This window comes from Enhydra lutris, unplaced genomic scaffold (genome assembly GCF_002288905.1).
Source record: "Enhydra lutris kenyoni isolate GAN:26980312 unplaced genomic scaffold, ASM228890v2 scaffoldscaffold5, whole genome shotgun sequence".
NCBI classification, from domain to species: Eukaryota; Metazoa; Chordata; class Mammalia; order Carnivora; family Mustelidae; genus Enhydra; species Enhydra lutris.
Genome location: NW_019154089.1, coordinates 35,374,036 through 35,402,019, shown reverse-complemented (window position 1 = coordinate 35,402,019; position 27,984 = coordinate 35,374,036). Strand labels below are relative to the sequence as shown.

General features: G+C 45.9%; 1 protein-coding gene across 2 annotated transcripts in view; it reads right to left on the bottom strand.

Annotated features, from left to right (window-relative positions):
- The window catches only part of LOC111141152 (glycine receptor alpha 1), an 82,031-nt gene extending 54,442 nt beyond the window's left edge, over nucleotides 1-27,589 (bottom strand). For both annotated transcript variants that reach the window (XM_022493512.1, XM_022493513.1), the window contains exon 1: nucleotides 27,534-27,589. In XM_022493512.1, the coding sequence (XP_022349220.1) occupies nucleotides 27,534-27,589 (56 nt within the window). The remainder of the gene's footprint in view (nucleotides 1-27,533) is intronic.
- Nucleotides 27,590-27,984: the final 395 nt, after the last annotated feature.

Here is a 27,984-nt window from a genome sequence, read left to right as displayed (position 1 = left end):
CAGATTTGATTAATAGTAATTTCAGAAAGACAGTGAGGTCTTCTGGGACCACGTGTGCTGTCGGTCCCTCGCTGGGAAGGCTTTATGGCAAAAGCTGCAATGACTGGACAGAGTCACCTTAGTGTCTGGAGATTTGTCACACAGGGAGACTTTGGTACTTAAAGGACCTCAGTTTTGACTCCTAATGAAAGAGACGGTGGAAAGATCCAGGAGTGGGTTTCCAAGCGGGGTGTGGGGGGGTGGAAGCAGGGGGACACTGTGAAGTGGGGGATGTGTGATCTTCAGAGAGTCACTCCCCTTTGTGGCTTTCAGTTTCCCAAGCTACAAAATAAGGGGGTTAGAATAGTCTCTAAGAGTCCTTCTGGCCCTAAACTATCATTTTATAAGTCCGTAATATTCCCTCTCCCCCCAACCCCCTTTACACACATTTGTTCTTGGCATCTAAATTTGTCTGGAATCTTTTGAGGGAACATGAGCATGTCTGTGACGTGGTTTTTCCCAATCCAGTCTCGAGATTTCTCTCCAGTGGAACAGCTCATGTTTCAGGGATTCGTTGGAAGAAAGGCCAGATCAATGCTCAGATTCTCATTCTCCTGTTGCAACATCAATTGGAAATAGGGAATCGATATGGAGCTGTCAATCTGAATTTCAAATGAGCTGAGGTTGGCACCATACGGGTGAGAAACGGTTTTCAATTATACCCTGCATGGCCCCACACCACAAAGAACCATTCTGGGTTAGCAGAGGGAGTCCCCCTGACAGGTGCCATCTCCATGGCTCAACACGGTAGATAAGTCAGGAGGTCCAGGGTGGGAAACAGGGAGGATAAGGTGAGGGGCAGGAGAGAGACTAACAGGCAGAGGGTAACCTAGGGAGAGGCAGGCAGGGCTGGAGGAGAAGCTGCAGGTGCGGGCTGAGAAGGGGAGGGCGGTGGAGCAGGGAGAGGAGAATGTGAACTAGAAGATGCCTCAGGTGTGGCCAATCCTATAATCGAAGGGTTCAGTGAGCACAAGGGTCGGGCGCCCGACTGCACTTAGTGGGACGGTGGGGGCTTTCTAAGAGGTTTTGCGGGGAAAGCGATTTTTTATAGCAGAGCTTGAAGGTGGGGTGTGGGGTTGGCCTGGAAGAAATAGGGGAGTAGGAGGAGCACTTTGAGTAGAAGGGACAGTGCATGTTCAGTCTAGAGGGGAGAGAGGACTCGGAGAACTGAAAGACGTTTAGTGTGTGTGAGGGAAGGAAAAGGTGGCAGAGGGAGAGAGAGAGAGAACAATGATAAGTGGTGAAGATGAAACATTGAGTCTGTGAGGTTGGGAGTAGCAGGGACTCGTCCCCTGGGTCTCTGTCCTTACAGTGGGTCTAAAAGTTAAGGTAAGATTACCCCTCGCTAATCCCTTTACAGTAAAACGAATCCATTCTGAGTGCTCAGCTGTTTCAGGTTATACTGAATCGTGGTCTGGCCAGGCTTGAGGAATGGGCCCTCCCAAAACATCTCCCAGTGAGGTGTGTCCAACTTGGCTTCTAGGCAACTTGTCCTCTGACTTGGGCCAGAATATCTCCCCTCTCTGTCTTGGCACGGAGGTGATCCAATGAGAGAGTATTTATTCTGGGCAGAAAGCACCTGGTCAACTCGTCGGAGGTTGTCTTAAAGTCTGCTAGCTGCTTGCATGGGCATTTACTTACGACACAGTTTTGAAGGTCACTATGGAACAGAAGAAAACACACTAAGGTGGGAGCTGGGGAACAAGAGTGTAGTTGCAGCTCTAGCTCTAACTTCCTGGGTGGTCTCGGGCTAATTCTGTCTCCTAGATGGGCCTCAGCTTCCTCATCTATGAATTGGCCAGTTGGCATTAGGTCAGGCACAATGGCCTGTTCTGTGTTGAGTGCCCACTTCCATTCAGCGGGGGGTGGTTGCTCGGAGAGAGGTTCTGGGACTTGACCCAGCAGGGAAGGTACCAGGACGGCTCATCAGTCTGTCCAGGGACTAGACTGTGGAGTTCCAGCTTGTCTCCATTTTGCAGGCCCTCTCGCTGTGAAATCCTCTGCTCTGATCCTTCTGACTTATTAAGCACCCACTAAACGTGTAAGGCTCTATGGGGGAGATGCAGATGAACATGTCATTGCCGACAGAAAACGCCCTCTGTGTGGGCAGGGTTTGTGTCTGTCTCCTTCGGGGCTTGGTGTGTGGTAGCAATCAATAATCATTTGTTGATGAAGGACCTTTGCCCTCTTGTTGTTGATAGTGGAGCAGATAGAACAGATCAGGGACATAAACGACCGTCAGAGGTCACCACCCAGCTCAGGAGGTATCATTGGATGGCTAAGGTGGTTCAGAGAAGGAAGGCAGTGTTTAGGGGAAGGTGCAGACATGAATCAGAGAATTTTTCTGAGTTTTAATTTTAGCCTCTGCACTTTCAGAGAGAAACAACACTGGCTGTTGTCTATGTTGTGCATTTTAGGGGGAAAACTTTCTTTCTTCTGCCTGTGGGCTGTCCTGGGGAAAGGAAGGGGGAGAGGTGCTGGGGAGGGCTCATGTCCTAGGCTCCTGGGAAGAGGTGCGGCTGATACTCTCTGGTCTTCTGAACTTGACCAGTTTTCTGGGCCCCGGCCCTGGCATTTGGAAACCTGGCGGTTGCTGTGCAGTGCAGGCCCTCCTGGTCGCCCTTAGCTTGGCCTGGGTTGCCTCCTGAGGTCAACATCTGGCTTTTCATGGCCAGCTGTGCAATTCCAATTTTATTTGATTGCAGTAGGGGCTTAGGCTGGCCAGGGAGGGCCTGACAAATTATTACTCTCGCTTCGTGATCTGCTAAGCATCCCTGGGGGCAGAGAATGTCCCAGTTGGCATGTTTGGAGCCCAGTTCTCCCCAGGGACTTATGGAACAACACCTACTTCCCCCTTCCTGGCTCACCTCCCCCAGCTATATCTGCTCCCTGTAAGAAAACCTTATCTGTGTCAGAAAGCACATGTATTTGATTATGATTCTCTTGTGTAGGAAGATAAAATCTTGGATCCTTGGAGCTGGAAGGAACCTTGAGACTCCATCTGGTTCTTCCTCTGTCCCTAGGGAAGTGGGAATCTCTAGGGATCTTTCATATGCCTTATCATTGCTTCTGGTCTGTTCCTCTGGATAACCTTCTATCTAATAAACTCTTCTGCTTTATGTTCTGTATCTCCACAAAGCAGGCTGGCAGGAGAGGGTGGGGAGGAGGCTCCTTGGGAAACTGAAGGAGGCACTCACTCTTAGGGTTGGGTAGGCCCTTGCGGGCGCCCGAGAGTGAGCCCCTCTTTATTTTATTTTATTTTTTAAAGATTTTATTTATTTGTCAGAGAGAGAGAGAGAGAGAGAGGGAGAGAGAGCGAGGGAGCACAGGGAGGCAGAGTGGCAGGCAGAGGCAGAGGAAGAAGCAGGCTCTCTGCTGAGCAAGGAGCCCAATGCGGGACTCGATCCCAGGATGCTGGGATCATGACCTGAGCCAAAGGCAGCCGCTTAACCAACTGAGCCACCCAGGCGTCCCGAGCCCCTCTTTAAATGTGGTGTCCTGGGCACCTCACTTGCCTCATCCTAGTCCTGGCCTTGCTGTGGCATCACAGAGCTGCCAACCCAGTCCATCGAGGATAAAATTTCCTATCAGTCATCAAATTCTGTAGGCAATCTCCTATAGGAGAGGGAGTCTAGACCTCCTGCAGCCTCTCATTTCATTTCCAGAAAGCTGTGTTTTGTTTTTTCTTGTTTAGTGGCAAGAAACAGCATTATGTTTCCTGCCAACAGCCTGAGCAGTAAGATGTCTGTCCCATTTTACAAGTAAGAGAATTAAGGCTTAAGACTCGCGTGGCAACCTAGCCGTGGCACACCACACTGTATTTGCCTAACTGACGTCAAGGTTTTCCTTCCTCCGGCCTCTCTCCTCCTCACTCCACGTGTCGGTTCCGAGGCTGGAATCACAGCAGCCCTTGGTGTTTCATGGTTCAAGCTCAGATTTCCACTCTGTAGCCTTCCTTTTCTCTGGGGTCTGGGGCACTCACTCAAGGGGTTACGTAGGCAAGAATCGTGTTTGTGCGCTTCCTTCCAGGCTCTTAGTAAGTACGGTTCCATGAGGCACAGAGCCTGGCCCATGGTCAGGGCTCAATGGTTACTTGTTAAGCAGGTGATAAGCACCTGACGTTCCAGGGAAAGCAGAATTTAGCTGTGCCGGTACTAGGCCTCGGTGATGTGATTTGACTGGAGTCAAAAAGTCCCAAATTCTGGCCCTGATACCTTTAGGCAGTCCCTGGGGAAAATACTTGATGTCTTCTGGGAAAATCCAAGGCAGGAAAATAGGAGAAGCCATCCTTTTCTTTCAGCAGCATCCACAACCCTCCCACAGGTTGACCTAGGCTGGTGGCCTACACATTTCTCCCCACTGAGGTCCCTAATTACAATTCCACAACAGCCCTCTCACTTTGTCAATTCTATAACAACCATCTCACTGACTGTCCCTATATGTCTCACTTGGGGAAATTTTCCCAAGCCTTTGACTGCATGTCATTCCGCAATGAGTTACAGTGTGGGGAATCCAGGGGACCCTTCAGAGACTTGAGTGCTGAAGAACAGGCCTATGGGGTTTGCTCCGCCAGAGTCAAAGCTCTTAGCAGGCCCTACGTAATCAGCATGCATCCCACGAGCTGGACAAGAGAGCAAATGGCTCTCATTACCTTCAATGCAGCTTTCTTTCTTTTTCTTTTTTTTTTTTAAAGATTTTATTTTTTTTTATTTGACAGACAGATCACAAGTAGGCAGAGAGGCAGGCAGAGAGAGAGAGGAGGAGGAGGCAGGCTCCCTGCTGAGCAGAGAGCCCGATGCGGGACTTGATCCCAGGACCCTGAGATCATGACCTGAGCCGAAGGCAGAGGCTTTAACCACTGAGCCACCCAGGCGCCCCATCTTTCTTTTTAATCAGATAAATCTCACTGGAAAAGTATATCTTTGCAGAGAATGGAGCTTGAGGCTTCTGGACAAAAAGTTTTGGGAGGAAAAATTGCACTAATCAGTAGGGATTGGTCATTTGAGGTTGCCAAGACCTGGGAGTGTCACTCTTGAGGAGAAATAATAATAGGATAAAAACAGATAAAGTCATGGTATTAGTTGTGGTAGGGATAGCCTCCAATCACTTAGCACCTACTATGGGCGGAGTTCTTTACAGGTGTCCCTGGATTTAATCTTCTTAACAATCGCATGGAGATGACATCATTACCTCTGTTTTATAGACAAGGAAGCTGACGCTTGCATTGTCAGGGATGTAGCCAAGGTTGTATGGCTTATATGGGGCTCTGCCCTCAGTTGGCTGGCCTGTGAAGCCCACGCTATTAACTGCTACACTCTGGTGACTCTTCCAAGGGACAGTGATTGCAAAGTCCCTCTGAGGAGCCACTGTGGTTCATGATAAACTGCCGGCATGACTCTTGGACCTACTGGTGGGAATTCCTGGAACTCTGGGAATCAGGAAGTATGGGTTGAGAACAATATGTTGATCACTCTCGGACAGATAACACTTTCCGTGTATATGGCACTTCCAAATTGGTCGCTACATTTGCTCCTTGCCCCACGCCCATGACAGCATCTCCGTGTGCAGGTGATGGCCTGGAGGCCCCACCGGAAGGCTGAGAGAGCTGCTCAGGGCCTCCACTGGCAGAGCCATAATGTGACCAGGATCTCAGATGTGGTCTGGGTCATCCTGACAATTTGGCCCTTCCCAAAAGACAGGAAGGGGATGGGCGAACCCTTCTTGGCTGTTCATTAAGTTGTTTCTCGGAATTTCCCTGGCATTAGCTTGACTTCCATTTAGTTCTTCCATCTCAGTTGACTCATCTTTAAAATACAACCTGCCTTTACCAACTGCCGGTGTTGTTTGACTGGCTGAAGACCCCGTGTTTTTACAGATGCTGTGGAAACACGCTCTTTCCCCTCAGAGGGCGGTCAGCCTTTTTCATTCTCTTGGCACTTTGAGGTCTTCCTCATCTCCTTTGAGTTAGGATTAATTTATCAGTTCATTTGTTTACTTATTTATCCCAAACTATCTAAGCAGTACCTACTAGAAGTCAGAGATTGTACCAGGTGATCGAGCAAAATATGAATAATATAGTTATAACTGCAGGCCCATGTTGAATAGTTATAAAATACTAGGTTTCAATATTTAGTCCTTAATATAATCCTATGGGTTGGGGAGTCATAATTTCCATTTTACTGATGAGGAAACTGAGGTTCACAGAGGTTAAATAACTTTTCCAGGTAGACCTGACCTGGCGCACTTCTCCCTTAACTGTGTCAGTAGTGAATATGCCTTAGCCCTCACTTTGCGCAAACTCCCAAACTTCCTACAGCCAAACAAGTAGGAAGGCCTATATGAAGACATGTGAGTGTTTGAATACCTGGGCCTATTAGAAAAAACGTATCACTTTTCCTCCCGAGTCTATACCAGCTCGGGCCTGTAGTGGAAAGTAAGCCACGTTGCAATGGAGCCATAGGAAATGCATCAACAAAAAGGGATATTTATCCCAGAGAAAACAGGTTTTCATGAGGGGAGCCTGGATGTGTGTGGCCCTCAGGCATCCAGGAGACTGATTTCAAAGGAGGATGTTGAGAAAATAAACCATCCTCGCTGGGCTTGGAGGAAGGATGACCTTAAATTGTAGAAAGAGCAACTTGGATTCAAATGTGAAGCTGCCTTTAATCAACTGAGAGCTGGGGCTTCGGAAAGAGGACACTTAACTGTGAGTCGAGAGGGTTGGGTTTAGCTGAGGTGGGTATTTGTATGTAAATATAGAGTTTTCCAGAAGCTCCAGAGCTGTAATCCTTCTCTAAATAGCCCTTGTTCCTTCCCTTGAATCCTCTAAGACAGAGAGCTGCAGCTCTGCTCACTGGGGTGGAACTTCTTTGACTCACTCAGCGGGTTCCAAAGTCTTGGGGAAGACCAAAGGGAGAGAAGTCATAGAATTATTAACCTGGTCATCTTGTGCATTAAAAAAAAGAGGCATTTATTGAACACCTGCTATGAGTTAATGACCATATATTCTGATATTACAAAATCAGTAGGCTGGATCACCGCCATCTTAGAGAGAAGGAAACAGACTCAGAGGTTAGCTGACAATGATAGCAGTTGCCGTCTGTGCTTGAACACTTTCTAGGTGCTACGTACTGAGCCGAGAACTTTCACATCGGTGCTTTCTAAGCCATCCAGTGACTCTATGAGATAGGACCACTTTCTCCTCCATTTTACAGGTAAGGAAACGAAGGCTTGGAGAGCTTACATGACCTCATCAAGGTGCTCTGATGGCAGAATTGGTATGTGGCTGTAACTGAGGTGGAATTTGGGCCCAGGTTTTGGAGCAGCTGTTCACAGGTGTTACAACAGCTCACTCAACTGGACTGTGCATCGTGGTGACTTTCCGTTCCTCTGTGGTTTAGTGTAAGCCTCTGTGAGAAGCACTGCCTGAGGAGAATTCAGGGGAAGACATGTCAGGGAAACCTGTGGGACCCAATGAGACAAAAGGAAGACGGATGGACGATGAGGGAACGACCAGGTGCCCCTTCCTGGTTTGAGGATGAAGGAGGGCTAATGGCAGAAGGAATGCAGGGTCAGGGCTGTGTCTTTCTTTTCCTTCCGGGGTTTCTCTCCTTTCTACCCTGTGGGATCCTCCAGCAGGGTCACCTCTTCATAACTCACAGGGGGACTACCCAGGAGGCCAAATTCCTTTGCCTTCTGCTTCTTGCTGCAGGTGTCAGAGGCAAAGAGAAATAGCCTGGGGGACAGGGCAAGCTGCTGATGTGGAGTCAGAAATCCCTGTTTGATTCCCGCCTGTTCCTTTCTTGTGTGACCTTGAGCTAGCCCTTTACCATAATTAAGCATCCGTTTCCTCATCCATAGGGTGTAGATATCTTCTGTGCTAACTTATGAACGACTATTTGAAACCATGTTGAAGAAAGTATAAGGTGCTACCCAAGTAAGAACACCCTTCTGGCCTGGAACCCGGGCGTGCTCTACAGACTCTGCCATCAGACTCAGGCTCTGCCATTTCCTACCTGTGTGGCCTTGGACACACCACTTATCCTCTCTCTGTTTCTGCATCTGTAGATGGGGGTGATAGAAGTTGCTGCTCATGGGGTTGTTGTAATGAGTAAGTCAGTCTTTTGTAGTGCTTGGTTTGGTTCTTGGCACATCATGAATGCCCAATACATTTTGTATTGATTCAGAGAGAATTGGTGGATCTAGGCTCTTTGATGAGGGATAAATAGATGGGCTTCTAGAGCTTTCTTTGGGCTTTGCGCTTGGATGCTCAAGGACCACCCGCTGCCACACCTCCAGGAGCTCTCTGGGGGATCCTTCTCCTGTGCTCCTGGTAATTTATCGGGTAGGTAGTCAATGAATAGCATTACTCTGGCATTTCAGTCAATAGGATTAAGATGATCTGATGGTAACACAGTAGTCACTGCTGCTGCACAGATGGAAACTGTCCAGTGGCAAAAACTGTTCCTCACAAGCTGGCTGGTTGCCCTCAGACCAGACTCTTATAGCCCTTTTAAAAAAAATAACATTTTCTTCTGACGATTAAAACAATAAATGCACATTGGAAAAATACAACAACAAAAAAAAATAAAAGAAGAAAAATTCAAAGAAAAAAAATAAAACCCTCCTGGAAATCCCATCATCTAGATACCATCTAGATAACTGTTACCATATTAGTAAATTTCTTCTGGGTTTTCTTTTTGCCTCTGTATAAATTGGTTTTGTTTCCTTCCTTTTTTTTTAAACTGAAGATTCTGAATGAGCATTTTTCTCTTGTTATTAAACCTTTAGAAACACGATTATAAATGACTGCCCAGGCCAATGTGTGGCTGTATTAGCATTCACTTAGCTATCCCTCTCCTGATAGGCATTTGTATTATTTTCAATTTTTAGCTATTATAAATGATGCTGTGAAAACCTCCCTTGGTCACAAACCTCTGTTCATGTCCTAGAAGCAAAATTGCTGAGTCAAAGAGTATGACTATTTCTAACAACTAAACCAGCGCAAAGGAGCTCCCGCCTCCTTCAACGCCAGGACCAGCAGGCTCCTCATTGAAAATTCTTTATAATGTGGAGTCTGCTTGGGGCAAGGGTTGAAGGAAATGGTGGGACAGTGAAAGTTAAGAGAGATGACCACATTTATCTTTTTCCTTTTTCTCCATTAACTCAGATTGCCCAAGAACCCACAGACATCGGCGTGTGCTACAGGGGAGAAAGAGAGACCTTTGTGACAATGTAGTTCAGAAGTCCAATGTTGCAGATGCCAGACATTGCTTTTTATATATTAAATTTCCCCTCCCTATGTCTTCTGCCTGCATCATATCCAATTTTTTATCCCTGAAAGTACTTAGATATAGTAAATACTTGGTTTGAGATGGGGGATGGTGTAGCAGGCTCAAATCTGTCACAGAGCTGTTGATCTTGGGCAATTCACTTAGCCTCTTCAAATCTATTTCTTTATCAGAAAAAGGAGGCCATGGAGCAAAAATGTGCTCCTGGGATTGCTGGGGTTGAGGACAAAATTCATCCCAGATACTGATGTGGTACCCAACACATAGAAACCACTCAGCCTATTCGCGATTATTACAAATAAAAATTAAAGTCTTTGTGAGATTCAAACATTCTTCATTCAAGTTCTATGCCAGTCTAGCTTACACCTAATAATTCTGAAGAACTTCAGAAAAATAGAAAGGCTAAGAGAGGCAGGTATGGCAGGAAATAAGGGATGTGGGCTGTGCTTCAAATCTTGGCTAATTTATTATGTTCTGGTGTAAGCCCTGCATTTTAAGAGGAACATTAACAGGTTGGAGCAGGTCCAGAAAGGAGCAACTGAGCTGGTAAACAAACTTGAAATTGACCTGTAAGGAATAATTAAAGACTCTGTGGGTGTTTGGCTCAGCGAAGATTTAGGCAGGGAGATCATTTTTTACAAATCTCTGTCGGGTTGTCGTGGGGAAGAGGGAATCTGGGGAAGAGGGAATAATGTTCTTGAATATTTACTGTTTGCCAGGCACTGAGTTCAGCCCAGTGCAAATATTATTTATTTTTTCCTCTCCCAGACACTAGATGAGGAATATATGTGTGTTCCTGTTGCACAGATGAAGAGACCCGAGGCGCAGATGGTAGAAGATGGCAAAAACGCCTTGGTTGAAAGTGACATGGCTGGTAGGTGGTAGGTGGGACTAGAAACAGATTTTTCTGATTCCATAGCTGAGGTACCTTTTCCAGCCCAATGATTTGTGCCAGGCGACCAGGGAAGGCAGAGGGGACTTTAAGAGGGTTGTGGGGGGTGGGGGGAGGGGCTGCCTGATACTTGGGAGGAAAGAACGGATTGACCAGGAGGGTTCCCCAGTAATGGAAGGGGCATCAACAGGAGGTGGCATGTTTCTTGTTGCCGGAAGTGTTCACGGATTAGGCGGAATCCTGATCGATGTGCTGTAAGGATGAGTCAGCCGAGAGTGGACTAGAACTGTGATCTTACTACTTACTCGATGACCTTGAGAGTTAGTTAACATTTCTGAGCCTCAGTTTCTTCTTCTGTAAGCTATGAATGCTTGATTCTAATTTTAGGATTGTTGGGAAGAATAAAAAATTCAGATCAATTTCCTAGCCAAGAACCTGGCATACAAAAGTTGCTCATTGTATGTTAAGTGAACAATTATCTCTGGTCTTTTCTTTTGCACCTGTAGTTCTCATTTACATAGTGCCACAGTCTATTGTCGTCTTCCCCAGGGTCAAGATTGGATTCGGGGACATCACCTGCAGAATGGGTATTCTCCCTCACTTGTACAGAGGCCTGTATCTGCCAGGCTCTGTCCTCTCAGGGAAATGACAGGTTGGACTTTGAAATAGGGGTAGTGGAATAAACAAAAGGAAGAATGTTTAGATGGAAATGTTAAACAACAGAGTAGACATTATTGGGAGAGAGAGGAGAGCCATTTCACCTACTGATCAATTATCAGAGAGCCCACTGTGTGCCCAGCACTGTGTCCTGTACATTAAGGGCGTACTCCATCAGTCCGAGGTACTGTCTTTGTCTCAAGGCCTGGGACGGCTCAGACAACTCTGAAAACTGGAGAACAGGACTGAGTGTCACTTGTGCTAACTCCCTTGCACAGGACTATTAGGGAAGGGATGCTTAAAGGCAGGAGGTTGGAAAAGATGACCTTGGAAGATCTTTTGCAGGCCTGGGCTTGTCTCTTTCGGGTGGCTCCCAGGATGACATCCTTGCAGGCACAGTCGGATAATGTTGCGGCTCTAGCTCCCTTGGGCATGGCCTCTAGTTTTCCCAGGACATCACTCAGACCTGGGAATATGCTAATCATCGTTGTCTGTCATCAGGCCCGGAGGAGGAGGGGCTGCCCTCCTTCCTAGCCAGGGAGAACCAGGCATTCCCTGCCAGCCTCCCAGGGCTGTTTCAGGCCCCTGTTCCTCAGACATCAGTCCTGGCCCCCACCACACTCAGCTATGGCCCCCACTAGGGGGAGGCATGGAGCTGACTGCCCAAGGGTAAAGCTTTTATTGCTGTAATTCTTGGTAAGAGACTCCATTCTCCTCTTTCAACAAGAAGGCAGACTCCAGCTGATTTGGGAAATACCTCTTTTCTTTCTCCTCTGGTTTCTTCCCCGGTTCGGTTCGTCCTTCCTCCTTAGCATTTGCCTCTACCTCTCTCCCCTCTCTCCCCTTCTCCTTCTGTTGTTTCTGAATCCTGTACCTCTCTCCCCTTCTCCTTCAGTTGTTTCTGAATCCTAGAATGACGGAGCTGAGAGAGACCTTAAAAGTCAGCTAGTCCAGTCCACCCACCCATTTTACACAGGAGAATACTGTGGTCCTGAGAGGGAGGGAGACTCACACAGAATGGTCTTGGCTGAACCCAGAGGAGACACTTCCTTCTTGATTACTCTGCTTATCTCCCCTTTTGTCTACCCCTCATCTTGTCTCCCCCCCACCCTTTATGTCTTGCCCCATATTATTTCTTATTTTCTTTTGTCTCTTCATGAATCCATGGTGACAGATGGAAAGGAAATCAGGACTTTGGGTGCCAGAACTGAAGGAAATGTATCGTCAAGTCCTCTCCACCTGCTTTCCTCACTAGGAAGGGCTGTGATTTGGGGTGAGTCTCTCCATTTTCTTCCTCAGAGACTCTACTCCCTCCACTCTGCCCCAACACATCTCTGGATGTGAGGTTTGTGCACGTCTTTCTGTCTATGAAGACTTTGAACTGGATTGGCCTGAAGGTGTCCCAGATGGACACCTTTGGCACAAGCAGGCATCATCCACAAAATGGGGATGATACTAGGATGTATTTCATTGAGTTGCTTTAAAGACCAAATGGTTAAGCATATGGAACTTTCAGAAAAGTTTCTGGCATATAGTAGATTTTAAATACAAGTTATCTGATAATATTATAAATATTATTTAGAGGAATTTCTGTTCATAGGAAAAGGATTGGGAGTCACAGATGTTTTAACATGAGAAGGGAACAGAAAACTACGAATATAGTTTCAATAGATACTTGTTGGTGACCTTGTCTCCACTGTGCTCTATTTGTGAATGCGCCTACTTTTTACCCAAATGTACCATTTTTCGTCCAACTATTTGAGTTCATAGAGCAGCCCATGTCCATGACTCACATTGAGAAGCCATTTGAGACTTAGAGGTACAGTTAGGCTTTGCTCAAAACTGAGTTTCACAAGTCCTTCTGGTATTTTCCGTTCAATCCAATGGCAGTGTCTAAGATGGGATGGTAGAGTACAGCATTCTTCAAACCCAAATTGCCTATATAGCGTATGACAAATTTTGCCCAGTTCATATACTATTACTTAATTTACCCTTAATTTGATTTTTTAGCTTAACAGAGATTACTAGTATTAAAATGAAATGGGTAAATTCCAGTACCCAGTAAAATAAAATTCATGATAAGTGAAATAAAAGAAAATTATTCTGTACCATTGAAATTTGTCTTGCCCACTACCAGAGGAACAATCTTTAGGTTTAAGGGAAAACTGTCATGGTGATAAGAGACCTAGAGTCCTCAGTCCTTGTCTGGGCTGAGCGTTAATTCACTGCTGACTTTCGACAAATCCCTTTCCCTCTGGTCTCTGTTCCCCCTGGGAATTGAAAGGATTGGGTCAGATGATTCTTTCCATCTCTAACTTTTTTTTAATGACCAAGATTTTATGAAATTACAAAAAGGATTGTGTAGGGCTTCCTTTACCCTAATGAAAATACATCCATCACTTGTTCTAAAAACCCAAGTATACATAACCTAACTCTAGCCTTCCGCTTTCCAATGACATCTCACGTCTAGCACAGTGACTTCAGTGGGGAGAGCAACTTCCATTTGCTCAGAAAATTCCTCCAAACACACCATAAAGTCTTAGCCTCTATGCTCATTTTTACTTGGAGAAACCAATCAATGGGGCACTGGTTCAGACCACCCCAAATGTCTCTTTTCCCTAGCTGGTGCATGTTCTTTTATTTAGGTGCGCTCCACATTTGATTGGGTTCCCATGTTCTCTGACACCCTCTTTTGAAAAAAATCTATTTTTTCAGCTTTCAAAAGTAATATATATTGTGAAACATTCAAGCATTACCAAAATATTTAATGTAGGAAATAAAAGTCCCCCATAGTCTCATTCTTAAGAGATAAAACAACTATAAGCAGTTTTGGGTCCATTTCTCTAGACTTCTTTTTCCCCATAGAAAAACAATAAAACATTAAAAAAATAGAAATGAGATTTTACTGTACATCCTGTTTTGCTACTCGCTCTCCACATTCCCCCTCCATTTTAATCTTTTGTCCTGGATATTTTTTACTTTTCTGCATGGAATGAGGTCACCTGCCTATGGCACTTCTTGGCCATGAGATTTTGGATGAATCATTTCTCCTCTCAGGATTTCAGTTTCCTCATCAGTAAAAAGAAAGGGACTTTCCTCACTGGCCCATCTCCCTACGATAAGTCTTTTTTTGGTAAGATTTTATTTATTTATTTTAGACAGAGCGAGCAAGCATAGGTTGGGCGAGGGGCAGAGGAAGAGGGAGGGAGAGAATCTCCACTGAGTGCAGAGCTCAATGCAGAGCTCGATCTCATGACCCTGAGATCATGACCTGAGCTGAAATCAAAGAGTCGGATGCTTAAACATCTGAGCCACCCAGGGCTCCCCCACTCCATGATATAAGTCTTAAAGGAGATGATGTGTGCATGTGCAAGGGTAGGCAGCCTGGGGTGGGCTCCAATGGACCAGTATCTGTCCCATCATCAGATTTCCTGGGTTTGTAGTGGTGTCCATGACCTGAAAATACATAGTTTCCCAAGTTGTTTATTTGTAGACCCCTTTAGAAGTTAAGCTGTATGAGAGCAGGGACTACATCTGTTCTGTTCATCACTGTGTCTGTCCCCAGAACTTAGAACAATGACTGCCTTATAGTAGGAATTCAATAAATATTTTGGGGGTAGTGAGCAAATTGTCCACTCTCAGGTGGGCTTCCAGTTGGTAAAAGGCCCATTGGGAGGGAACAGGACAGAGCAGGACTAGGCTGAGCCTGGGTGACAGTGGATGGCTGGCCCTTCCAGTGTCCTTGACCTCCCCATCCTCCACCTTGCCTGTTCTGCAGGCCTTCCCCCTCTGTTTGCAACATTCTCTCTTGGCACTGATTGCCACTGGGTGAATTAGTCATTCTTTGTGGCCCAGTTGAAGTGTCCTGGCTCCTTCAAATTTGTGCTGTCTCCCCACCTCCGGTCAGAGTTAAACAGACTCTTCTTGATGCTCCCAAAATGTTCCGCACATATCCCCTTTTAATAGTAGTCCTCATGGTTTTCCTGCTTTGCACAATTTCTTTGTGCCACGTGTATACCTAACACTCTGTACACCTTCTCCTATTGAAAACTTAGGGTGATTTTTTTGGGGGTAGGGGAGTGGATACTAATGATTGCCATTTTACAGATGAGGAAAACTGAGGCTTAGGAATCTTAAGAACAGTCTTTGTCCTAGACCTACAGGTGTCAATTAAGTGGTATAACCTGGATTCTGGAATATATCTGACTGATTCATCAGAGTTTTTAACTGCTGGGTCTTCTATGAGCCAACTTAATTCAAGAATTATGCAATGACAGCTGGAAAGACCTATAGTCTTTACACAGTCCAGTCTTCTTATAGGGATGGAAGAACCGAGACTCAGTTACAAAGTCAGAACAGGAATTACAGGGGGAGGAAAATCCTGTTCTCATTTTCAGGATGTACAATCTTGAGGCAGGGTGGGGGTTACACCTTTGATTGAAACTTGTCACCCTCTTTTCCAGGAAGCATGGCTTTTTATATTCCAAGGGATAGTCAACAAAGTCCTCTAAGACCCTTCTCTCTAGAGATGATGCCGTCTTTTCTTGGCCCCTGTCAGGAGTTTCTCTTTTCTGCTAAATGTTTTAGGTCACACCAAGAAAATGATCTCTAATGAAGTTCGTGCTTTCTGCCCAATTAAAAACCACTGTAGGAAGATTGTCTTGCTCTCCGGAAGGTGCCTCTCTTTAGACCTGGGTTGTGGTGGGAAGGAGCTTTATCTGTGATGGCGCAGGTGCGTCGAGAGGCCCAGAGTTTGAACATGCTCAGCCAGACGGCAAGGATGAACCTGAGTAGCTCACCTCGCTGGTTACTGACCCAGGGCTGAGCTGCCCTGTCCAGCTGACTCTCACTGTGACTCATGTCTTGGAGCAGAAAAGGGTCACAGTGAGACACAGCAGTGTTTTGGGGTTGGCTGGTTGGAAGCCTTCTGGTCGTGGGCTTCTGCAGAGCCAATAAGAAGATGATGGGGGAGCCGGCTGTGGGGACCAAGTAGTTCAACTTAATAGGTCCTGAGTACCTAATACACATGGTCACAGGGACGATGTTCTGTATGAGGAAGAAGTAGAACAAGTTGAAAACTCTGGGAAGCGCCAGGGGGTATGTCTTAATCTTCTTGTTCCCCTTCCACATGTCCCACAAGGTTCATCACGTTCCTGGCCTTGGAGGGCTTACAGTCCAGTAGGACAGGAAGTAGGGCACCCAGATGCACATAAGGCCTCCGTGAGTGACCTGAGTGCCGAGAGTCATGCCTATACCTCCAAGGGGATTTAGGAAGGAGAGTCTATGGCCAGGTGGGAGATGGGGACGTCCAGGGGCTGCCTCGCAGAGGAAGTGAGGCTAGAGCTGGACCCTGAGGCAGGGATAGGATCTCAGAGAATGGAAAAGAAATTGCGGTTCATTAAGGGCTTATGCTCTGTGAGGAAAAAGTGCATGAAAAGTCCCTCCGTTGATTTATTGGTGAAGCGCTTATCTTTGGTTTTTAAGATGAGTGAACTGCCAAGATCGTACAGCAAGGACGTGACTGAGGCAGGATTCAAAGTCAACGAGCTTGAATCCAGAGCTTGTTTCTGCCTTTCCGGCCAGAAATGAAGGGGAGGGTTTTTTCTGGGTTTATGGAGAGGTAGGGAACAGTGTGAGAACAGTACAGGGGTGAGAATAATGCGCCTACTACAGAGACCAATGAGAAGTTCAGTTTAGGCTGGAATTTGGTTTGTGTGAAGGAAAGAGCTGGACATGGAGGCGGGGGCTGTGTGGTGGCAAATGGAGCTTTGTCCTGCTGAAACCTGGAACGCTCAGCGAAGGGCACCACGAAAGCAGACTGGTGAGATAAATCTGCACGCACACTGACAGCGTATTGCTGAGTGAAAAAAGGAGTTGCACAACATGGTGTTTTGTATAATCCCATCTCTAAAACAGAAACAGCTCGCTTGCGTAGCCCAGCAGTTCAAGGCTCTCTGAAGCCAGACTGCTTGTATTTCAGTCCAGCCCTGCTGTTTCCAAGGTGGGTAACCCGAGGAAAATGACTTACCCTCTCCAATTCCTCATCTGTAACCTCATCTCTACAATGGTATGGACGATGCTCTATAGGATTGTTCTGAAGCTTACGTATCTTAATACACAGCTTGTAGAAAGATGTGAGGCACATAGTAAGCACTCATATTTTTGTCATTACGTTATTAAAATCGTCTGGAAGGCTGAATATCAAGCTGTTAAGTGATTTGCCCCATGGGGTAAGATTTCTGTTGATTTTAGTTTGAATCCCATTTCCCTATGTGGTTTAAATATTTTATAGCTAAACTGTAATGCTAACAACGTAAACAAACCAGCAAGTTTGTTTCCAGAGTTGATATTGGGAGACTTTCTTTGTATTGTAGTTGTTGTTCTAGTAGCAGCAGGCCTGCTATGGAAACACTTGGAGAGGTCTCTGGTGTCGCTCAGAGAGCTATTGAAAACAGGAGTCTGAGACATCATTGTTCGGGCTTCCCTCAGGCCAGGTGGGGAGTGCCGCTCGTGATTATGTAGGAGAGCTGGCCCGGTCCTTGCTCCCTGTCCCCATTCTGCTCCTGCCACCCTTGGCAGACCTGGGTGTGGTTTCTCGGATTAGAGATGTTCTGAGAAACCCTTTGGCCATGCTTCGGGAGTGGCAGATCTGGAACCCGTGGCAAGCCCACCAATGCTGGAGCTGGCCTGCCTTTGGGAGACAAAGGGAAACCGTATTCTCAGTCTCGTGTGTTTGTGGGTTAGGATGTGACGCTTCGGTGTGAGGACTAAGGACTGGCAATTAAAATTTTTTAGGAGCACCTGGATGGCTCAGTCAGTTAAGTATCTAATTCTTGATTTTGGCTCAGGTCACGATCTCGGGGTTGTGAGATGGAGCCCCTCACCGGGCTCCGTGCTGAGCGTGGAGCCTGCTTAAGATTCTCTCTCTCCCTCTACTCCTCCCTGTCCCTGCTCATACACACACCCTCTCTCTTAAAAAAAAAAAAAAATTTTTTTTTTTTTTTTAATGGGCTACATATTATGCTGCCTTTCTTTCTGGCCTCTCAGCCCAAGCAGGAATTGTCCTCCAGAACCTTCAACAGCTCTTTGAATCAAGCACTTTTCAGGTGAGATGAAGAGGAAAGGTACTGTAGTGACCGGTCTGCCCTTCGAGCCCTGACCATATCTGTCTGTGATGGGGGCGGGAGGCAGTGCCATTCCCCTCCTCTGTGAAGGGTGGAGATCGAAAACTCACATCTATTTACCGATGTATATTAACTTTCTGATGATCTAGAACCATCCAAAAGAGATTAGCCCTTGGTTATCTAGAGAGGGAAATTAATCTCCTTTCTACCTCTGTCTTCCTCATCCACTTCGGTCTCTTCTCTCCTCCTCCCTGGTTCTTTCTTGGAGTAACAATATCAGTGTAATTAAAAGAATGTTCTCCGGAGTCAGCCTGGTTTTGAGTCCCAACTTTGCCTCTTACTAGTTGTCTTACCTTGGGCAAATGACATAACTTCTTTATGCCTCAGTTTTATCACCTGTAAATGGGAATAGAATAGTATTTATGTCCAAGGATTTTTGTGGGGTTATGAAATGAGGCACAGGACCTGACATTTGATAAATGCTCAATAAATAGTAACAACTATTCTTAGTGCATTGTTGCGGCCCAGGTTGAGAGGAGCATCATGAGGCAGGAAGAAGGGAAGCTTCGGGGAGAAAGGAACATTAGCCTGCGGCATCTATTAGCATAAAAGATGCACATACTCCATGCCCCAGCAATTCCATTTCTTGCTCTTGTTATCCACCTGGAAAAACGTCACCCGTGTTCACAAAGATATAGGTGCACTGTGACTGTTGCCACACCGATGTCAGTGGAAGATTTAGAAGGAAGTATAAACGCCCCTCAGTAGGGGGATGGCTGGAAAACGATGGGATATACGGAACATGAAATGCTCTGTGATAGTTAAAAGAATGAGGTGAAGCTCTGTGCCTCCATGGGTAAATCTTCCAAGACAGATTCCTCAAAATGATATTATGTGTATACTCCAATAGTTAACACACGCCATATGTTTCCATATACACACACACATACGTAGATGAATAAGAACTATCAAGTACAATACCCCTTAAAGACACAAAAGCTGGGATGGACCTGGAGATCCTATCAAAGGGGATTTTTAGGCTGGAGTCTAGTATAAGATTTTTAAAAAAGGAATATATGCATTATATTGTATAACTAAAAATGATCAAGAACAGAGAAAGGAATACCTATCTGGCTAGGAATCAGAAAAATATGGCTGTTAGACCAAAGACCTGATGGAGAATTCCCAGATCTTCTCTCATAGGCTTCTTTCCATCCTCCCACTGAGGCCCACTGGAATGCGGGGAGGGGGCACTCTTAGCCTGAGAAGTGCATCAGCTCACCGGACCTCCAGCTTTAGGAATGTGTGTGTGTGTGTGTGTGTGTGTGTGTGTGTGTGTGTGTGTGTGGTATGTATGTATAGTCTTAGGCAAGTCACTTCCCCAAACCTCAGTTTTCTCAACTCTAAAATGGGGATAGGAACCACTGTCTTATATCTATTTTTTAAGGAGACTGGGAAGCTCATATGGGATCGTGAGTGTGAAACACTCGATCAGGTGTCAAGCGCTCGTGGAAGGGAGTGCGGCAAGTCTGCCTGGCCGCCAGGGATGCTGCAGCCATGCTGCATTCCCCGCCCCGAGCCAGGCAGTGTTGCAGAACTGAGCATACGGCAATAAACATGCAGCTCTCCAAGGCCAAAGATCATAGCGGTTACTTTATTTGATGTCTAAGATAATAATGTGCTTTGCGGAAAGGATAATAGGTTGAAGGGAGTAAAGAAGAAGGAAGGATGTGGTCCCAAGATCAGACAGATGGGAGCAGGGGGCAAGACTCTCTGACCATCTGGGAGTCCGAAACGGGACCCCAGTTATGTGGAGCTGAGAGTGCGATGTGCACAGGGGGACTGTCAGTGAGGTCATCCTTGGAGCGATAAACCACAGATTTCCTCCTTCTGAACACCGTGATCTATGATCTGTCTCCTCCATCGGTCCCGATAGACTCTCACCACTGTGTCCCTGGGCCCCACAGGGCTGGGATTCATAGCCCATTCCTCAGGTGCCCATTCTCCTTACCCAACTTCATATGGTCAGAGTTCCCAGCTTTGCTAGAACTCCGGGGCCCAGACCACCAGTTTGGGAATGGGGATAGCTTTCTGAGGAAGACTTCTTGAGGTGTGTGTATGTACTTATGAGGGAGGACAGCGTATGAGAGTGCCAAAGGAAGAAAAGGCAGTGGCAGAGTCGCAGGCACACCACCCTTAGAGATGCCATGCAGGCAAATCAGTTTGGGGGTGAACAGAATTGTGCAGGACCTGGGGAGCTCTGCCATTCACTCTATAACCTTAAGGAAGTCATTTATCCTTTCCTCATCTGCAGAATCAAAGGGTTTAATCTGTGTCAGGGGTCCCCAGGCAGAGTCACTTAGAGCCCTACTACCCAAACCTTTGGTCCAAGGAAGCATCAGCATCCCCTGGGGCTGTTAGAAGCGCAGCCTCTCTGGCTCCGCCCCAGACCTCCTGAGTCTGAATCAGCATCAGTGAGATTCTCAGGTGATTCATACACACTGAAGTTTGAAAAGCACTGATTTAGAGACTCTGGCTAACAGTACAGGCTTCTGGATCCCCCTCCTGAGAGATTCTTATTCAGTAGTCTAGTACGGTGGCAAACCCCTTACAGCTAGATTTGAGAGCTGCTGAATTACAGAACTGCATAAGTCTCCGCGATTCTGTTGATACTTAAAACACTCTGAAGGAATGTGTGATTCTCTGGGGGTGAACGGGTGGGAAATCTCCCGGAAGGGAGCAGAGGCTTATTCCCTAGGTGCCTGTGGGTTGCCCAATGTGCAAGGCAAGAGAGAGAACGCTGAGCATTTCATGGCTGCGATTAATGACTGTCAGCGGCTCCCTGTTAAGATGGTAAACTCATTTAGCAATGGATACTGAGAAACAGCCGAATCCAAAGGCAGAGAGTGGTAATCTAATTGCACTGAATTAGCCTCAGGAGACTCGGACAATATCAACTTCAGAAAACCACAAAGGGATCCTTTATAAGGAGTTTCAAAAGCTTTGGGGCCTCAGCACCTCTCATCAGGGCTTGAGTTACAAAGCAGAGACGCTGGGCTAAGCCCCTCTCCTCAGCATCTCAGGCCATTGTTCCCTTCCAGTGTGCTTTCTGCATGAATTTGCTGGCTGGCCCCATGGTGTTTTCAGATGTGTGTTAGGCTTAGCGGGGGTTGGTTCAGGAGGGACAGCAGGGGTTCAGGGCTAAGAGGCCTCCAGCCATATCGGCCACTGGTCCTGTGAACACTGTCCATGTCTATGGACTTGTCTGGAGACCAGTGCACTTTCGAAGTGGCCTTTTTGGCTGGCTCTGACATTTTCTTATTTCGAGGTCCTTCTCATTTCATAATACCAGCCTCTTGCATAACCAGGTGATCTCCTTTTCATAATCCTTTGTTGCACATGTGTGTGCACGCGCACGTGCACAATGCTCATGTTCATTGCCCATTTTATCCGTCACCAATCCATTTTAAAGAAGGAAAAGGGAGGAATGAAAGTGTGTTTTGGCATGACCCAGAGTGCTTACAAGGATGGGATGGTCATTTGGGAGTCAGGAAAGGAGGGAATAGAAGTATCGTGAAGATTTGTCTCTGACCTGCATTCATTTACTTTAATGCAGTAAATTATAAATCTCAACCCACAAAAGCAGCTTGAATTTCTTCTACAGCCTTCCTGGGAGGTGGATTTCTCTGGCTTCCTACCTCCAGTGACAGGGACCCTTACTACCACTGAGGCAGCCCATTGCAACACTTGGCAGGTCTGCTAGAAAGTTCCAAATTAATTGAACTAGAATGTGTGTGTGTACATTAAAATAATTATCTATCAATTTGCTCTAGTTCTTCTCTTGGAGCCATATAGAATAAATCAAATTTAATGTTTCCTAAATGGGGGTCCCTGGATATCTAAGGGGTTCATGAAATAGTAATGAAGATTCAGAATCCATCTTAAACATTTCAGAGACTCTAACAAATTGCATATTTACTTCTGACAAAGCTCTATGGACTCACTAAAAAGCATCACGTGTCTTTACTTCTGTTTTCTTTTAGGTCAACTCAGTGTGATGACGTCGCTTATACTGTAACATTCAGTATTTCTGGCAGTTATGTATACCTCTGAATAACAAAGATGGGGAAAATAAGTTAATGATGAATGGGATTTGGCAAACAAAATTTTAAAAACATAGCTTTTATGGGGGAAGGAAGAAACCCAAACAGAATCCCTGGTGTAAGTATAGCAACTTTGGGTCTCTTTCTCATGCTACTGCTCAGCTCTATGGGGATCGTGATCAAGCACCGTGTTTTCTCATCATCCAAAGTGCTTCCTGGGGAAACAGACATATTTATGTGATTTGTCAGTAATCTAGGGTATCACTATCTAGGGTGGGATAACCCGCCAGAGTGAAGTTGCTTAAAGAGGTCCTCAGTTCTTTCAAATTTTTGAGCCTGAATATAATGCAATGTTGCTATTTCTTAGAATGATTGAAATACGCAGCAGTATTTGTAACCAAAACTATTCTATCATGGAGGAGATTGGAAGAAGATAATCTTTAACTGGCACGGTTAAAAGTGATTTTAGAGAGAGTGATTTGTTGAGTCCCTTCATTTTACAGCTGGGGAAACTGAGGGCCAGAGAAGTCACATAACCCTCTCAAGGTCATGGGACTAGCGAAATTCTGGATCCCGGGTCTCCTGCCCTTTGGGCCAAGGCCTCTTTGCCTAAAGCAGCAGAAAACCTGCAGAACAGCATCAAGATGGCCAGGAGGGAGACAACGCCATCCATCTCAAACATCATTCTGGCTTCTGCCAGCTGATGAAGGAAATGAAGTTAATGACGCCCACGTAAATGTGATGCTGTCGCAAGACGCGTACACAGGCTGTCTGGAGAGGAGCTCTGCGGGCCCCCTGAAGAAGGAAAAAGGTTTTTAGTGTAGCTTTACAGGGGGCAGTGTCTCCGTTTTCTGCAAGGACAGGGACTCTGGCATCTTTTAGCTGTGTCCCCTCCGCAGAGTGCCTGGTTTGGGACCGGACACAGCCACATAATAAATAGATGCGCGCTGACGGAAGGGAGCAGGGTCGGCCCTGAAGCAGATTCATTTCGAGCCCTTGTAGGTAGGGGCCTCTGAAGACCTTATCCCAGGGGGGAGGGAACTTAGAGGTGTTGGAATCAGTCATTTGAATTGATGGGTGAGCACGATGAGTCCCCATGACGCAAAGAGTCTTGTCAAAGCCATGCTGCAGGACGGGGGCTGCGCTGACTTCAGAACGGGGACTTTTCACATCACAGCCCAGCTGCTCCCTCCACTGCACCACATGTTTGCAATCTCTTTCATAACAAGTTGGCCTCAAGACTAAATATTCTAGGGGCGCCTGGGTGGCTCAGTGGGTTAAAGCCTCTGCCTTCGGCTCAGGTCATGATCCCAGGGTCCTGGGATGGAGCCCCACATCGGGCTCTCTGCTCGGCAGGGAGCCTGCTTCCTCCTCTCTCTCTCTGCCTGCCTCTCTGCCTATTTGTAATCTCTGTCTATCAAATAAATAAATAAAATCTTTAAAAAAAAAGAATAAATATTCTAAATATCCCCTGATAGGTCATCACCAGTTTTGCGAATATGCAGAAGTTACATGCCCATTCATAACTCTGTTTACCAGCCTAGGGTCCTTGGGAATAAAAAAACACGATGCTTTCTTTTCTCCTACTCAAGCTTCCTAAGCTCCCAGAAGAGGGTAGACCAACGTTTTGATTGGCCCCTGTGCAAACTTGCCCAGGTAACTTCTTTCCTTAGGAAAAGAATCCTTGGTCCATTTTAGAGGCTCCTAAACACTCTGCAGTGCTCACAATGCAGCAGGAAAAATTTGAGGGGAAATACATTTATGCTACCGGGAGGAAAAGATTGAGGTGGTCATCCGCGCCCCCTTGGGCAGCTTGGAGGCTGAGAAGCCAGAGGGGTCACCTCAAAGGAAAACTCATTCACCTGGCTTTTCACGACAATATGAAGCAGTCTATTTGCCATGTTTCTTTTGACCTGAGTGTGAATAGAAACATCTTTCCTTCAAGGTTTTAGTGACCTTTCTTAGTAAATGTGTGCCATATTCAGCACAAAACCCTGTGCGAGGAAGCATCTACTGGGCTGGCAGGTGGAAGCGGCACATAAAGAGAAGCTGATCATCTTCTGGTGAAACCAGCCATGGATTAGACTTGGTATATCTCCTCAACCTTTATTCCCTTTGCAGGCATGAGCTGGGTCCCTTTTTACTTCATTGGGGGTGCTTTGTGTTTTTCTTGAGCATTTTCTTAAGGAAACTAGACTTTTTTCTTCATTGTAATTAGTATATCAAAAGAGCAGATTAAATATTTGGTCATTTTATAGTGGTGGTTGTCAACTGCAGATAATTTTTGCACCCCAACCCCTACTGCAGGATTTTTGGCAGGGTCTGGAGATATTTTGGGTTGTCATGACTCGGGGTGGAGGGTTGCCACTGGGCCACAGTACTGCTGAACATGCACAGGACAGCCGTCCTAACAAAGACGATCTGGTTCAAAATGTCAATAGGGCTGAGACTGAGAAACACGTTATATGTTATGAGTCTATCTGAATTACTCAGAAGATAAGATATTTGGGGGTCTTCCTGGGCCCTTCTAGCCATAAGGCACTGTAAAGGCTCTGGGAATCAAAGCAAGTTCCCTTTGGCTTGAAAAGCATGTTTGAAAGGAATGTGCTTCTACCATAAAAAAACTCATATCTATTATTTTTTACCAGTCTGGATATAAAGCCCCATCTCCAACTGAAAATAAAGAGACAAAATTTAGGTTATTGAATCCTAGAATGTCACTCATGGAATTTTAGAACCATAGGCTTTTAAAATACCAGAGCAGGAACTTCAGCCAAATCACCTCATTTTCCTTATGGGGTCACAGTTGAGGAGCACTGCAATGCTGTGTGCCTCCCAGAACCCTATGTCTCTTTCCCCTCAGCTCTGTCTAAGTCTCAATTTGTTCTCTCTGTTGGCACCATCTGAGATTTCTGGCTCACTCCGGCTTGTTGTTTTGTGGTACCGTCATTGTTGCCATTTTGCTGGTTAGGTACTGATGCAGCGGTACTTCTATTATTGATGGCCTTTCCTTTTTCTAGCCCCCAGATTTCCCCAACAAGGTGAGCAGCTGGCATCCTTTAATCTAAGGAGTACCTGGGTGCCTGAGATGATTGGACCGGCTCCTTCCAACATGAGTGCCTGCCTGTCCCTTGGGGGAGAAAGGGTTATTCACATGGAACCTGCTAGGGAGCTGCCCCTCTCCATTTACCCCCACATACAATTCTATTGAGTCCCCAGATTTTAATGCTTCTGCATTTTCACCTAAAATTTAAAAAATGAGAGAGTTAGAAATGAAAGTGCCAATTACACAAAGACAATACTTTCCCTCCTTTTGACCCCCCCATCTCTCTGAAAAATTTCTGAGGGTATTTCCCTAGTTCAATTTCTAGTTTTATTATTTTATGTTTCAGAACATTTCTGAAACAACATTTACTCCTCAGATGATGTAGCCATTCCTGTATCTTGAAAGTGCAACAGTACCAATCTCTTCCCAGCTCTCCAGAGTTATGACTCTTCTTTCTTTATAAACACAGAATCCCATACACATTTGTAGTTTAGATATGTCTTGACACACGTAGGGGAAGAAGATGTAGAGTGAGGCTTCCTAACGGGCCACCACCAGTTTACTTAAAGAATTAGCATGGTGGATTCATAGTGTTACCAAAATGATTACAATGCAAACCTTTTAAACTGTGTCTCCCTTTTGTGAAAGACAATGTCAGGGAGAAGAAAATCAAACATGAGGATAAAAGCAATCGGGTGTGTGTATGGGGGGTGATGTGCTTGGTCCTATTAATTTGCTCTTTAATCTTTCTGGTTCAGTTCTGTCTCAGTAAGCCAAACAGAGAACCAATTTGCATACAAATGTTACCAAGTACCCCACCTCCACAGGATTTTACAGTTCTATATGTATGTAGAGGAGAAAGGATTTGATACTGTTAAGAGGATACTTCTTGCCCTTTCCCCCATAAAGTAGCTACATTTCACTACAATTCACAAGGCCCTGGATTGTTGCACTTTTTTGATTCTATCTGACTCCCTGACTATTTGAATTCTGAGCTGCGGGCAGGACTATGGCCTATCAAATAATTATTTGAACTGGAGATTAGAAGCTTTAGCATTGGGTATCTCAGGAACGGAGGGGGTCTTTTCTTTATCTCAAGAGAAAGGTATGAAGAGTGGTTCATATATAAACCCTTACAATCTGGGGTCTGGGGGAGGTGTCATTCATTTAATAAACCAATCGACAGGTTAGTCAAACCAACGATTCATATGTAGAATTCTCTACAATGTTAAAAGGAAAACCAAGAATTAGTTGCTGGTTTATGATGGGAGAGGATAATATTTGGTGATTACTTATTTTTAAAAATAACCTAGAGTGGGTTTTTCAAATGGCTGTTAATACAATGCCATGGTAAAACATGAGAGGCAGGTATCTAAAATGAGGAAGATTAATGATTCCTGTGGGTCATGGAAGAAGAAAAATTTTTTTTCAATTCATATAAATGGAATTTATCATAACCACCTCTGATGATGGCTGATTCACCGACTTACAAAAGGACTATCTATTTCAATGCTTCCTGAAGAGGTGATTTTTCACTTTTCACTTGTACTAACATAGAATGTTAAGCCTGTAGGCAGAAAATATTAACCTGGGAGATAACGGGTGAGGGAACTCAGCTCCAGACTGAGGGACAGACATAAATCAAACAAAACAAACAAGAATTGTCCAACGGTTCAGGATCTGCAGATAACAAAGTAGAGTTTGAAAAGGTGAGTGGGTGAGAGGAGGGAGTCAAAGTTTCAAAAGGGAAATGTTTCCCAGGATCTGTTCCTAAGTAGATCCACTCTGCACCCAAGTTCAAGGCTTTACAATCAGAGGTGATAATACTATTGTTTCCAAGCACTAAACCTCAGCACTAACCCCCCCCCCCCCGCAGAAAAAGAAAACAACAACAAAAAAGGAGAAAAAAATAAAATGTTCTGTGTCCAGCAAGTTCTAATGCAACCTTCCCCCTCACCGCTAGTTGTCACTTGGCTCCCAGACGGGAGAGCTGAGGTTTTCGGCACTGCGGTTAGAGAGAATGCAGTCCTAATTAAACTGAGTAACTCCTGAAGCTTCCCCTTAAAGTCCTCAGCCCAGTGAGAGCCAATATGCAGAGGGGCTGGGGGCCAGTGATGGGGTGGGAGTATAGCAGGTGGAAGGACAGACAAATCACAAAAAACGCAAACAGCTGCCAGAGCAGCGACTGTCTCAGACCTCCACGCACAAGCCAGACACCCTGCGGGCGGGGTGGGGTGGGGGAGCGGGGAATGGAAAGACCCGATTGCAGCGGTATACAACAGCCCCCTCCCCCACAAATGAGGGGATCACGGACAGAGTCAGCCTCAGTGCTCCTTTCCCCCGTTTCCATTACAGCGATGTGGTCAGTAGAAAATTGCATACCTGAAGAATACAATGGTCTCCCAAAGGTAGAGTCGAAGAGTATTGAAGCTGTACATTTTTCAGGTCCTTGTGCTTTGTAGTCCACGAGTTATGGGGGCAAAAATGTTTCAAATTGGCACTTACAAAACCAGCGAGTGCTATTGAAAAAATAATCCAGATGCTAAGAGGAGGTGGAAAACCGGGGCGCGGAGGAAGAGCCCCAGGGGAAATTGGAAAGAGGGGTCTCTGGGTACCACGGACAGAGGCAGCCGCGAAGCGTTTCAGCACCACGGAGAGCGTCCAGCCCTGCTTTTCAGGAGTGCGAAGAGTATTGCTGTTTGTTAAACTCCAGCTTGTCTGTTGGCTCCCTGCGGCGCTGGGGAGGCACGTTTGGGGGTGGGTATATTTTCTTTTTTACCCCTGTTTTTCTGTTTAAACGGCTAGCTCCATGCAAGGGAAAAAAAAATCTTCT